The sequence below is a fragment of the Phoenix dactylifera genome, unplaced genomic scaffold (genome assembly GCF_009389715.1).
Source record: "Phoenix dactylifera cultivar Barhee BC4 unplaced genomic scaffold, palm_55x_up_171113_PBpolish2nd_filt_p 000026F, whole genome shotgun sequence".
Taxonomy (NCBI): Eukaryota; Viridiplantae; Streptophyta; class Magnoliopsida; order Arecales; family Arecaceae; genus Phoenix; species Phoenix dactylifera.
Genome location: NW_024067667.1, coordinates 1,048,132 through 1,061,990, shown reverse-complemented (window position 1 = coordinate 1,061,990; position 13,859 = coordinate 1,048,132). Strand labels below are relative to the sequence as shown.

General features: G+C 37.5%; 2 protein-coding genes across 3 annotated transcripts in view; one reads left to right on the top strand and one right to left on the bottom strand.

Moving 5' to 3' along the window:
* The window catches only part of LOC103702580 (DNA repair protein RAD50), a 49,308-nt gene extending 45,267 nt beyond the window's left edge, over positions 1-4,041 (bottom strand). Inside the window, exons 1-4 of one of the 2 annotated variants that reach the window (XR_005506939.1) lie at positions 3,711-4,041; positions 3,499-3,585; positions 3,222-3,389; positions 2,943-3,118 (exon numbers count right to left, since the gene is read on the bottom strand). Coding sequence is in view for 1 of the 2 variants with exons in the window: in XM_039115875.1 (XP_038971803.1) it covers positions 2,943-3,118; positions 3,222-3,389; positions 3,499-3,585; positions 3,711-3,833 (554 nt within the window). In the remaining variant the exon portion in view is untranslated. The remainder of the gene's footprint in view (positions 1-2,942; positions 3,119-3,221; positions 3,390-3,498; positions 3,586-3,710) is intronic. The other variant, XM_039115875.1, reaches the window with a different exon arrangement.
* A 946-nt stretch (positions 4,042-4,987) lies between these two features.
* Positions 4,988-12,507, top strand: LOC103698525 (sm-like protein LSM5). The gene is made up of 4 exons (XM_008780553.4): positions 4,988-5,129; positions 5,217-5,340; positions 11,655-11,727; positions 12,226-12,507. The coding sequence occupies exons 1-4, from the start codon at positions 5,096-5,098 to the stop codon at positions 12,256-12,258; spliced, it is 264 nt and encodes an 87-aa protein (XP_008778775.1). The 5' UTR covers positions 4,988-5,095; the 3' UTR covers positions 12,259-12,507.
* Positions 12,508-13,859: the final 1,352 nt, after the last annotated feature.

Here is a 13,859-nt window from a genome sequence, read left to right as displayed (position 1 = left end):
GTAAATGCAGTTAAAGAATTATCAGCATTTTAGTAGTGTGATAGTTTCCTTTGGCTTCTCCTCAGATGAGATACTAAGGTAGCCTTCAAAATTGTGGATGTCATGCTCTTGGTAGAGTCTTTATATTATAACAGTGCATAGACACAATTGAATCTATCCATTGAAGAATTATGCCAGATATAATACAATTATCATTATAAAGTTAAGAGAGCATTGTGAACAGGGAAGCAAATTGCTGCTATTGAGTAAAGAATACAAGCAGCATGCACACTAAGGATTGAGAATAAAGAATCCTCCAGCAAAGCTCGCCTCTTTTCTGCCCTCAAATTTATGGATCAAAAGTACGATAGAATGCCAATTTTTGGGCATCAGGAAACAGCACGGGTCTGATCCCTGTAATATTAACAACAAAATAACCAATATAATATTTTTATCTATCAATTAAAATTATATAACAAAGTTTCAGCAAGGTTGTTCTAATAAAATCAGTGAATAAAAGGAACAAACAAGACAGACAATCTCAGAAAAACTGACCCCATCCATGAAAAGATTGTTGGCTATTAATTATCAGCAAGAGCTAGAACTTCACTGACCATGAATAATTCCTTAAAAGATCTCATCTTCTCTGTGATTTTAGAAGGATGCCAACTCCTTTATTAAGATATTAGTCAAAATCTACCATAATATAGATCTGGTCACTACAATGAGTTGTTATAGCAGATTGCGCAGTTATAAGATAAGCTCTACTACTCTATAGCACTCAACACCATATTCCATGGTGGATGAGTTTGCCAAATTATTACGGTAATTGCTTAAACCAATTTCTGGAGACTGGCACACTCTGGTGCCCTCCAGTCTGGAATGCATTGACCAGGGTAGTGGCAACTTTACAGGGTACGTAATGTGACAAATATGAACTATTCATCATCAAATCATTTTTGATAATAGCCACTCAATTTTCCTTTGGATTTATTAGTTCTTATCTTATCTTTTGTTTTAGCCATTGTAGTTCTAGCTAAGGAGGTCACATTCATCTCAATGTGAGGGTAGTGATCATACTTTGATTAAAATTATGAGCAATCCTCTCCTTACATAACATGCATAGCCATTATATTGGATGGATTCCTAAGAAATTATATGAACTTGCAAAGAATGTACAGATGCCCAATTACTGTGTTCATGAGATATCTCCCACATGGGCCAGAACTGGATGAGAAGGGAGGCCATTTAGACGTATGCTATGTGTGCAGTAACACATCTGCCTATGCAGAGACTATTATGCAGCCATATATACCATGTGTTAGAATAATGCCGTAGGTAAACAGTGTGAAATAAGGTGCAAGCTTGCAGAACATATAGGCATTGCTACAAAATGTGTAAGCCATATATACATGAGTTATTAGAGGCCTTTGCTTTGACACACCAAGGGAAGTGAACCATAAGCAAGCTATTTCTGAACGATGACTAAAAGAACCTTCTATAGTGTGAAAAACACATATTAGTGAATGGCATCATGCAATGGGAGTAATTAGAGAGAGAAAAGAATTAAAAAAATAATGGACTGGGATTATAAGAACTATGGCTAGTACATCCCATTCTACGCGCTAAATGAAAAGGAGCATTCTAAGTATTAATTGTTAATAAAAATATCATAATGAATTTAGAATTAATTATGCAGTGAGAAAAAAGAACATGAATACATGATCAAAAATCATCACTGTAGTGAGCTGATGGATATCATTTGTTACCATGTCAAATCAAATACTTCATGAATCTGAATTCTCATGAAATGACATGTTGAGAACATTAAACTTTAGGAGGGCACAGTAGGACTTGAGATGAGAAAAAAAAAATCTCAAACCAAAGCATGAAGAGTGCAGGCCATAACTGCACTTTCCCTTGGCAAGCCTCATCTCAAACTACTGCCACATACGCAAGATAAGTGATGCAGGAACAAGGGGTTTGTTGATTTGGGGGTTTAGGATTACAGACCGATTACAGGCCAGGTGTATGCTAAAATAGGGAAGAACTGATTTTTTTTTTATACAGAAGTTTTTGTACAACAGGGACTGATATTACAAGCTGCTGATTTTTTTTTTATAAAAGAATTGTAGTTCATATTAAAGTACATCAACAAGTTGCTTCGGAATAGAAATTTCAATTCCAGATGATCAAATAGGGGTAGATACAGCAAACTAAAGTAAAATTCAGACAGTTCTTGGAAGTGTTTTAGTGGCAAGCAACTTGCTAATGAAGAAAGATAACAACCATCACCAAGACTTCACAATCATCACACTTGCTTCCTCATTGAGTAATCGCCATGCCAGGAACATCATTATTTTCATAGAAAGAAAACAAGAAACCTCATTAAAATGTTACCTTCAATGGCTAAATCGTCTCGTCAGTAGATAGATAGGTACTATTTTCACCAATCTGTGACCATAGATGTTTCATTTTGTCAATTCTCGGCTTGGAACCATTCAGATATTGTTCAAAACATTCATTTAACTCCAGATCCAATGTTATGTGCATTCAAATAGATTCATTGAGCAAAACTGCATCAGAAATAAAATATTTCGGATACCTGGAAGAATTTAATCTGGTTATTATAGAAGCAAGCCAAGTTTAGGGATCTAAGAAAGGTAAATACCCAAGAAGGACTAAGAATACCCAAGAAGGACTAAGTGTGAGGAGTCATGAACAAAATTACGTGATGTGCAGAGGTTCGATAAGCACATTTATGTTTTAATCCAAAAAAGTTATGCCCATCCATAACAACAGATAAAAAAACATGCACTTAAATAGAAATCCAGTCCCCAGAGCAATTGAGTATTAGAAAATAAACAGAAAATGGTAGCAGCATATTGACGTCTCATTTCTTTTCCATCAAATTTTAACTCCCAATTCATTTCAGTAACATGTTCAGGGAAGATAAACAATACCGGGTGGCAGAGAAGATGTCATCAAATTTCTTTTTAAGCGTTGAAGAATCCTGCAGTGGCCAATTGGAATCATCCTGGTGGACAAATATGACATTCTCCAAGATGGCCTTCGACACGCCCATCAGAGCTGGGATCTCCCTATCCATGTCGGCACACCTGTAGCTGAGGCAGACCTTCTGCACTCAACCACCACAATCATCAGAAAACTATACCTAAAAGAGCGTCTTGGATCACAAATTACCACATAAACTATAGAAGGGGAAGAAAGCAAGGGCGAACCTCTCCAGTGTGGGGGTTGATGGTCTGGAGGACGCTCTCGATGGCCTTGAACTCCATCTTGGAGGCCTTCTGGGTGAGCTGGAAGGATCGAATGCACACAACATCCTTCCCAGCAGCCGTCTTGAACCGAAGCTTGATCTGCCCTTTGGTCTCCGTCTCCCCCGCCACCTTCCGAACAAAAAACACCCCCCAAAGATGACAAATTGACCCAAAACCATCACCCTAAACGATTAAAGATGCGTTTTTTTCTTGATAGGAAGAGGAACAGGATGCGAACCTTGGGGTCGTGGATGAAGCTGTGGCCGGACCGGGAGTTGGGGGGGAGCTCGCCCGTGCAGGAGAGCTTCAGGCATTCGATGATGGTCTGCACAGAGAGAGAGAGAGAGACAGAGAAACGGAGATGAGATCATCGGATTGATTGAAACCAAAATGTGGACATATTATAATATATATAAATATATAGATAGAGAGAGAGAGAGAGAAGAATACCGTTTTGCCGGCGCCGTTGGGGCCGACGATGAGGGTGAGAGGCTTGAAGAAGGTGATGACGTGCTTGTTCTCCGGATCAAAGCTCCGGATGCCTTTGATCAGCATCTTGTCCACCGTGCTCATCTTCTTCTTCTTCTTCTTTTCGCCTCGCTTCGCTTGCTTCGCGAGTCTCGCCCACTCTATTCTTTTTGGGGTTTGGAATTGGGAAGGTTTTGCTCGAGATGGAGGGGGAAATGGCGGGGGAAGGGGTTTTAGAGAGTCTAGTTTGCTCCGGCTCGTGGTCGATCAGGACCGGACCTGGTCTGGTGGAGGCTGTGGATCTGCGTTGAGATTGGGAAACAGATGGAATAGAGCAGGTGTGTTTAGCTTCTGATTTGCCCGCAATAAATATAAAGAATTTTGCAAAAAGAATTATTGTCTTTTTACGTTGAAAACCAAATAAAAGTATCAATACTTGTTTTTTACATCCAAAATATTTAACTTGTCTAATCTAAAAATATAAACATATAATTCGATTATATCAAAGAAATAATATTCTTTTGCAAGAAAAGTTTTAAGTAAACTTTGAGTGCAAAGTACATAGGTCAGAGGGTGCAGGCTTGTAGAGAGGACAAAATTAATTATTATTGATACATGATGCAAAATTTTGTGAACTCAAATTAAGATATTTTGGTGAGTTCCGCTCATCTTTATTCCAAAAAAATCTAATATGATTGGTTACGGAAATTACAAATTTATACTAACAGAGATGTGGTGCAGTAGGAATGAAATTACAAAAAGAAAGGTAGCTTTTTCCTTCTCCTATGATGAATTATTGGGACAAGTCTACTCCAACACCAAGATTATACAACGAAGCATACATAAAAAAAATAAAAGAAAGAAAAGAAATACCTAACCTTTTCCCATCCTCACCAACACTAATATATTCGTTTTCACCTCCAAAAAAAAAAATTAGAAATTAAGAATTCACACCCGTTACATAAGCAAGTGCCCACAATGTTCATTACTCAAGACGTAAATAGCCAACCAATTACTTTAGCAAAAAAGAAAGTCCAGCTTATATAGAAAAGAGTAAGAAAGAAAAAGAGAGGAAGACGACTGCACAACTCCAAGCCCGAGGGCAAGAAAAACCTCACCTTTTCCCATCCTTACCAACACTAATACATTTGTTACTGGATTTAAAAAAAAAAGAAAAAAAAGGATTTTAAAAAAAAAAAGAAACATTAGCACGTGCAAGGCACGTGCCATAAAGCCAGCATCTCAACGAAACGGGCTCGGTACCCCTCGCCCCTATTCGCTGCAGCGGGCTCGAATACTGCCATAATCCACATAAAATCTTGGACTCGCCGAAGAAGAGGAAGAGCGGAAAGGAGTCGAAGGCGAACATGTCGCACAACCCTTCTCAGCTCCTCCCTTCAGGTGCTCTCTCTTTCTCTCTCTCAATGTGTCTTTTCCCTCGACGCCTGTTTTAATCCTCTCCCTCCTCTTCTTTGTGCGTGTTTGTAGAGCTGATCGATCGGTGCATCGGATCGAAGATATGGGTGATAATGAAGGGCGACAAGGAGCTCGTCGGAACGCTCAGGGGTTTCGATGTCTATGTCAATATGGTCCTCGAAGATGTCACGGAATAGTAAGCTAAACCCTAAACCCCCTCCACCCTCTCCCACTCTATTTTTATTTCGCTATCATCCATTCTTGGTTGCTTTTCATGGCTCGCACCTGGACCTGAATGTGAAACTAGGGTTATACCCGGCATCAATTTCTATGCACTTGATGAAGAAGGAAGAGGAATCTGAAGGATTTGGTTTTTGTTCTAGTTCTCGTTTTCTCCTCAACTTGCTTTTGGTGGATTATTTGAAGTAAATTTTCATGGTGATATGTCTCCCTCTAGTTGTTGCCAGTTGGCTGCGGCGTCATAAGAGAGGAACGAATCGTGAAATATAAGAAAACAAGATAGATTTTTTTTTCTTTTTTTTTAAAATTTTAACATGTCAAACAATTAAGGCGAAGATGCTAAGATCAACAGTCTGTGATTTTCATCTTTGAATCTGACCTTATCTATTTAATTATTCATTTATTCCGATTTTTTAAGTATTTTGTTTTTTTCTCAAACTCCTAAAGCATCAAAACTTTTCCTTTGTCTTATTATTATCTCTATTTGATGGGTTTTTGTTTTTTTTAATGCTGGTGGGTTGTTGAGAGATTTGTGGGCTTATTGCTAGACCTGAGGTCGGTTGGAGGAAATCTTTTTCCTTGTTATTGAGGCCCAACATTATCATACATGGTTCTATATGCGAGTCCTGTGTATGGGATACCATCACATAGAGCCCTGATGTCTCCACACTCCACACTCTGTTATCTTACACGCTCCTCGTTCCATCAATATTTCTCTCCTTTCCAAAATCCGTTTTCTTCTTTTCTTGGCAACTAAGGGAAAAAGGGGTTTGTTCTTCTTTTCTTGATGCGGACATGTTCATATCAAGACCGGCTGCGAGCTTAAGGGGAGTTGTACTTTGAAGCTCCTGATAGCTGACGGAACCCATAGATGGGGAAGCTTTAATAGCTTTAGGGCAGTTTATTGACGTGCCTTGCCATAGGCCAGCCTTTTCTTTTCCCTTACTCTGCTATTATTGTATAATATACATGCATTAATATATGTTATATTAAATACTTTCCTTGTTGATTTCTCTAACAACTCCAACACTAATAATTGAATTGTAACTTTTCAATATTGGCAGATCATCAAGACTTTAATGTGATGGAATAGATTAAGAAACTGTAATTTAATAACTGTTGGATGCACCGAAACTTAGTGCATAAGAAGTTCATTGGGCCCGCTTAACTGTTAGATTAGGAAACTTAGAGCTTGACTGTCTCAGAAATTTTATTCCCATTTATTTCTCTGTCTGCTAAGGGTTATTCACCAATTTTTTTGCTGCCTAAATAGCAGGGTGATTTCATGATTAACAGGTATATTCATGACAACCACCCAATTATGTCCTCTTGTAAGTCCTACTTGAACTAGTATTAGTCATAAAAGAAAAAAGGGCGAGGGTCAAGCACCCAGGGGAATTTGTAGAAGCTGGTTTTGAGCATCATTTATGAAGCCTAATTGATGCAGGACGACCCAACCCCTAAATGCAAGGCAATGAAACCCTATAATTTACAATGATGCAAAACCCTAATCCTGATATGATATTATGTCAATCTAATAATCAGAAAATTAAAATCTGAAACTAATATGCTTAGGAAAATAAACTAGAAAATAGAAACTGACCTCTCGACCGCTTCTCGTCGAAGAGCTCTTTTGTTTTCTCAATGCGGTCTTATATGCAAATCAGGGAAAATTTTTGGAAGAAAAGTATATAAAGCTACAAAAACAAGTCAAAGGATTTTTGATGATAGTGTTTTGTTTGCTTAATCAATTTTCTGCAGTCATTATCTGGAATCTATTGTGTCATGTTTCCTGCCATGCTGGATTGTGCATGACTTATGAATCATAGCCTTGTCGAGAGAATGGAACGCTTGATGCACTCTAGAAGCTCCTTAAAATCAAATTTATGGTTGTGGTGAAAATTGACTAAGTTATAGATTTGATATTAACTTTAGATATGAAAATCTAGAACCATCGAAGGGGAAAGGTTCAAACAACAGATGTAGGATTTGTGTTTAAGGTTTAAAAACTCTATTAGAAAAAATTGAGCTGTTTAGGCATGCAATGGGGATCAAAAAGGACTACTGCACAACAAATCAAGTAAACAAAAGGTGAGTCATTCGCAATCTAGCTGGTTTTTTAGAAGGGCCTGTTTGATGGATGATGATCGATATGGTGTGATATGCTATGAGGGCTGGTGGATGATAGGTTTATGGTAGTAGAAGGGTAACAGGCTAAAAGAAATGAAAAACAATAAGCAGAAAATGCCAAAGAAACAAATGAACAAAGACATGGGAATAAGAAAACCATCAATCTCACACTGGCTTAACAGGAGCTATTTCCTTGGGGGCTCACGCCCGATTCCCATGTCATGGAAAAAGGAAAATAGCACCATACATCATAACATTACAAAAACTTTAAGGAAAGAAGTCTTAAAATGGCCCAGATCTATTATGTTACTGTTTTATATCATATGCCATAGATAATAACTGGCCTTTCACTTTCTCCAATTAACATGTTGGCTATCTAGGCACTTAAGTTTGGCCCCTTTCTCACTATGACTACATAAGACAAGGATTAAAGCGTAAAATAACACTAAAATAAAAATAAATGACAAAGACAAGCAAAGACTTAACCACTAGACTCCGCCAAGCTATAATCGTGTCCATGAAGCTCTCATTAAGATTCAGCATTTGTTGATGTCAATCGGAAGACTTGGAAGTCTCCTTGAGCACCTAATGTAAATGTGAAATTCATCTTGACTTCTATCAACCAACTTAACAAACTAGTCAATTGGATTGCCTGCTAGTTGCATGTAGATCTAGTGAGTTGGCAGATTCATTTGCATTTATATGCATGATTTACATACTACAATGTATTAGAACTTAGAATATAGCTTTGAGAAATGAAAGCTACAGTTACAACAGATGCACATCACAAGTATTAGGAGTTTGGAGGAGACATGGTCGCTAATCGAGTCTAATGTCGGAGTGCTGGTTCAACACAAATAGTAGCTATCAGCTATTAATAGTTTGGAGTAGTTGATATTTTAGTCTAAGTCAAAAGTTCAGTCAAATATTAATTATTAGCTACTAATCGTTGGTGGTTCTTAAGGTTTTTCATTGGTTAGAAAATGTTAAACATATTGTTTCAAATTTTTAGACATCACTAGTTCTAGTTAATGCATGTGTCTCTTAATGTTTGTAAAGGAAACTGTTGTATTTGTCTATTAAAAAGTAGTCATGTACTAACGTAATCAATATTAAGTGTTATGTAATGTCTGTACAGAGTCATATAATAGATGTTGGAAGAATAAAGAATTGGTTTATTTGAGTTTATCTCTTTTGAATGTAGTGGTGGATTCCACTTGCTATCTCCCTCTCCTACTTCTCTTCTATCCTGATTTCTTTTTCCATTTATTCTTAAGCCAATGTTTTTTGTTATCAATTTTTATCAAAGTATTAGTTTGACTCGCACCCTTTCTCTTTAAGAAGGCATCTCTTTTCAAAAATCATGGCTTGCAATAGCAACGAGCGTTATAAACTTCTTCAACATCATGTCGAACTATTTTGTCTATATGAAGAAGCTTGGCTAGAATAGAGGATAAAGATAGATGAAGGATTCAAAAACAAACAAGAAATATTCAAGATTGTATTGATAAATTATAAGTGATGCTATCTCAACTAATCACAATTGAAATTTCTTCAAATGAATGGCTATCATCAGATGTGATTCATCCATGCAAAGTCAAGATCAACAAAGAATCAATAAGATTGATGAAGTTAGAACTTCACATAAGGTTTTAACTATATGATGACAGCTCTTATGCCTAATTGTCTTCCAACCATCATTCATCTAGTGGAATCCATCACTACTTCAAATAGGCATAAAATCAAAAATACCTATTTTTCATTCTACTATGGCTTTATATTGACACTACATAACTCTTCATGTACCTTACATTAATACATGACTACTTTCCAAAAGATACAAACGACAACTGCGTTTATAATCTTTAAGAGATGCATGTTTGAATTATAATTAATGATGCTCAAAAATTCTAAAAGGCATTTGGCATTTATAGCTGAACAAGCACTATATATTAATAACTAATAATTTCTCTATGACTAGACTTAAACTAAAATATGGGATTGGCATATGGGTCTCTAGAATAGACATGATAAAGTTGGTGTATTGCTCTTGCTCAGAGGTTGCTTGAAGCTTTGGAAAAGCTGCACGTGAAAGGTTCCTATCATGTCTTGTGAATGAATCTGCATACTTCTATGAATTGGATCTTCCAAAAGACATGCAGATCAGCCATGTATTCAGGATGATGTGACGCTTATAAGGAGCCTACGAACATCCCTATTAAGCCTTCCTTTTTCTTGTCTCTTACTACTACTGTTGATGTAACAACTTATGACCTCGCCGAAAAAGGCTATATCCACTAGGTTTGGTGTCTGCAATCCCTCAACCTATCATCCCAGATCATCCACAACTGAGAGAGTAGAAAATGGGTAAAGTTAAGTATATTAATCATATCTGAGTTAGAGAAAGTGAAAGGCTGATTCATGGTTCACCGCACTGGTTTGCACCACCCCATATTGGGCATATACCGTACCACATTGTTATTGGACCAATACTTGGTATGCTGAACCGACCGGTTACCAAGCGTGCCGACACTATACTAATGTGGCATTAGTACGGGGTTCGGTATCGAGAGGTGAACCTTGGATTAATTAATGTTCATGGAACTCTAATGTGAAAAGTAATGTTACATTGCTGGACCTATCTAAAAGAAAAGAAAAAAAAGGAAAAGAAAATCAAAGTTCTTTTTCCTTTGTGATGCTATATGTGAGGTGTAGAAACTGAGCGAGGCCGCAGGATTTCTTTATCAAGTTGGTGTGAAATTGTTGCTTTCTTTTGTCTATATCTTTTCTTTGTTTGTTTCTTCTGCATCTTGTGTTTGTTGTTTCCTCTTTTTATTTGTTTTTTGACCCTTTCATTTTCGGCCCTAACAGCATCTGACATAGTAGCAATTATCAATCATCAAACAGGCCTATAGAAAGAACATGCCTGGATTGGATCGATTACCTATTGGTTAATCTGGTTTGCTTGGGCAGTAGTCTTTTCTAATTCTTCATACAAGCCTAGACAACTTAGTCTTCTTTTAATAAAGCCTCGTGATGTCTACATCCCCTGAATACAAATCCTAAATTTGATGTTTGAACTTTTCCCCTTTGGTTGTTCGAGATTTTATATTTGAAATTAATCTCATATTTGTAACTTTGTTGCTTTTTTCCGATACATGAACCCTAAATCTGATTTGAAGAGGCTTCTAGAGATATGACTGACTCCAGTTAGTGATTGTAGCAACATGATTAAGCAAATGCAGCACCATCATCACAAATCCCTCCACTTTACTTTGGTATCTTCTGATACTTTGCCCCGAGAAACTATATTAATTCACATATAAGCTATTATCTAATTTTGTGTTGGCAAACTATTCATCTTTAGTGCTAAACATTCATAATCTGTGTCTAGGTTAGTTTCTGATTTACTTTCCTGAGCATATTAGTTTCAGAATTCGATTTTAAATTGTCAAATTGACATAATGTTGCATTACGATTGAAATTTTGTTATAAAGCAATCAGTTGTTTTATAGATTAGCTCAAGAAAAGGTCTTATTTTTCTACTTAATTTTACAGTGGGAACTGAAAGCCTCATCCTATGGAAAAAAACAAATGTTTCGATAACTCCCCGCCTCTCTGTTAATGTTGGATTATGTAAAGCCAGTCTCATCTAACCGAGTTAGATAGAGCAAAAAAATGTTGGATTGGGTCTTTTCTGACTATATAGATGAAGGGTTGGGGTGTTTATAAGAGGATTGGGGCTAGGGAGTGCCCATGACAGAAGTGATTGTGGCTATGAAGGGAAGCATAGAGAGTGGAGAGGAAAGGATATGGGGTTTGTGCAAGATTAGATACCTGATTTGAGGATTGGATCAGATTGAGATGGGAGCTATGATGGGAAAGAGAGTGTTGGAGGGGGGAGGTTGTTTATTTGAAATCATGACTCTGAAGATAGTTTCTTTACCGTAAGTTGTGCATGCAAGATGTTTGCATGTGCTTTATGCTTCAGCCCTTATAATATAAATTGTTTAGCAGTCTCATCTTTATATAATTTTATTTTCATTTCATCTAAAATCTGTTAAGAAAGAATTCTACAAGCATTTCATGCTGAGTGAATTTTCCAGTTTTTTAATTAGTATTTTAATACATTGGTTGCAGTGAAATCACAGCTGAAGGTCGCCGGATAACAAAGCTTGATCAGATACTGCTAAATGGCAACAACATTGCCATCGTAAGTTAGCAGAACTCTTTTATGCTCTTAAATTTGATATCAAATTCCAAAAAAGCCATGACTGAAGTCTTCTGAAATAAAAATTCCTGATCTGTTTATTAAATAAAAATTCATCTGCGCAAGTTTCTGATGCATCTTCTAAAAATATGTAAGTAGTATATGATTTGTTAGAAGAATCAGTCAGTCTTTATTCTTTGAAACTTTGTTAAAAGAAAATCATTGGATTGATGATCAATATTTCATATAGGTAGGGTATTTCATGTATCAGAATTGTTCTCATCATAGGTGATGCTTCCTAAAGTTTTGAAAGTTCTATACTTTCTGTCCTTTCTTCTTTTTTTTTTTGTTTTAATTTTTTTTTCTTTTGTCTTGTACTGAGCAACAAGCAAAAACAGTTTAGCTGTCTTATGTATATAAATGTCAGAATTTGCTTAGAAAGATCAGTTTTTATTCTTTAGTTCTCATCTTTCCTTGCCAACTTGTTAATGCTTTGTGCAGCTGGTCCCTGGTGGTTCCCCCGATCCAGAATGAAAGAACAGATATTTTTGAAGTGAGCTGAGATTTATTGGCTTTTTTAAGTTCGTGGACTGATATAAATCAAAATCTTAACGGATTATTGTGAACCAAATATGTAGGATGATACCGATAATAGGCTTATGTTCTATTGAAATCTTCTTTTTTTTTTAACAGATACATTTGATCTGCCTTGATCAATCGCCGACAATGCTTTTCGGGACAAATATTGCATTTGTAATGACTAATGACTCTGCATTATAGCCTTGAACTTTTGTAGACAAAAAAACCAACTTGGACTTTCCTAAAAAAAAAAAAAGAAGCAAAACTAACTTGGACTAGGGCGCTTAGACCAGCCAGTCAGCACCCTTGATCCATGTGCTTCCGCATTTCTAGTCCTAAAGGCTTCAACCAGCTTTGGAGAAAGACAGGCAGTATCTCTTAGCCTCCTGGCATGAAAATTTTTTGTGGCGATCCACTTGTTGGCCGATGGCTGGATTTTAGGACCTTGCTCTTTGTTTGGTGCTCTCGGTATCCGTTTAGTTCTTTCGGAGTTTCTCCCTTTGATGCTTCTTCGGCTTCTGCTGCCCAATTTGTGGCAGCGGTACCATCGTTGGTTGTGGCTCCAACACAGCTTGGAAGAAACTTCGGGATAGATGCAGTTGGATGTCATCCGAATCCCTGTCAAATTGTTTGACAATTTTGGTTTATGTTTCGTGTTAAGGAGTCCAGCAGCATAGACAGGATCAAAGGTGGAAGCTTTGTCTTTTTTTTTTTTCTTTACATAAAAGGGGAAGGGGGTGGGAAGGGACAAGCCCATCCCCGCGTGGCAGTCCTCACTGGGCCTCTATCCTGCTAGGAGAATGTTCGATGTAGGCAGAAATGACCGTATGTTGGGCATTCCGGTCGGTTTTATTCATATCTTCCCCATCCGTGAGTCTGGCTCGGTTATCCCTCTGGGCTCCAGCACGAATTCTCCGTGTGAGTACGTCACACCTAGCACCACCGAGGCTATCAGCAGACCAATACGTCCTTCCCGAGTAAGGAGCATTTGGTCTTCATAATTTAATCGACGTGCGCGCGTTTCGAACTTGGAACCACTTGGTTGGAAGTAAGGCTATGGTATTACTGAGTTACCACCTCAGTGGCGTGGAAGCTTTTTTTTGAGGATGATTTTCAAGAGAGGTGAATGGTAATTAATTTAGAGGGTTTTTTTTTTTTCCGAAGAAGTTATTTTTTACATTGTATCCACCCTCCGAACAGACCCAACTCATTGTAGCCACTGTTCGCAGAACCCAGACGTCGACCATGCCATTGTAGTCACTGTTCACAGAACCGAGCCGTCGACCAAGTGATTGGAGTCACTTTTCGCAGAACCGAGACGTCTTTAGAATTCAAAACATGCCCGTTGCTGCAAAGGATTAAGGCTTGTATTATCCTAAGATTGAAGGCGGATGATGGACCAGAAAGTTTTATTGCTTCCATTGCGGTCCAACCCACATGACTTGTTGCAGAAAGCTCTGCCCTTTGTTATAAAGCCTACAGGCTAAACTATTTGAGGAAAAGAAAGCTTCAGCAGTTAGGCAGCTGGCTGTGTCGTAATCTACTTAGATAGTCAG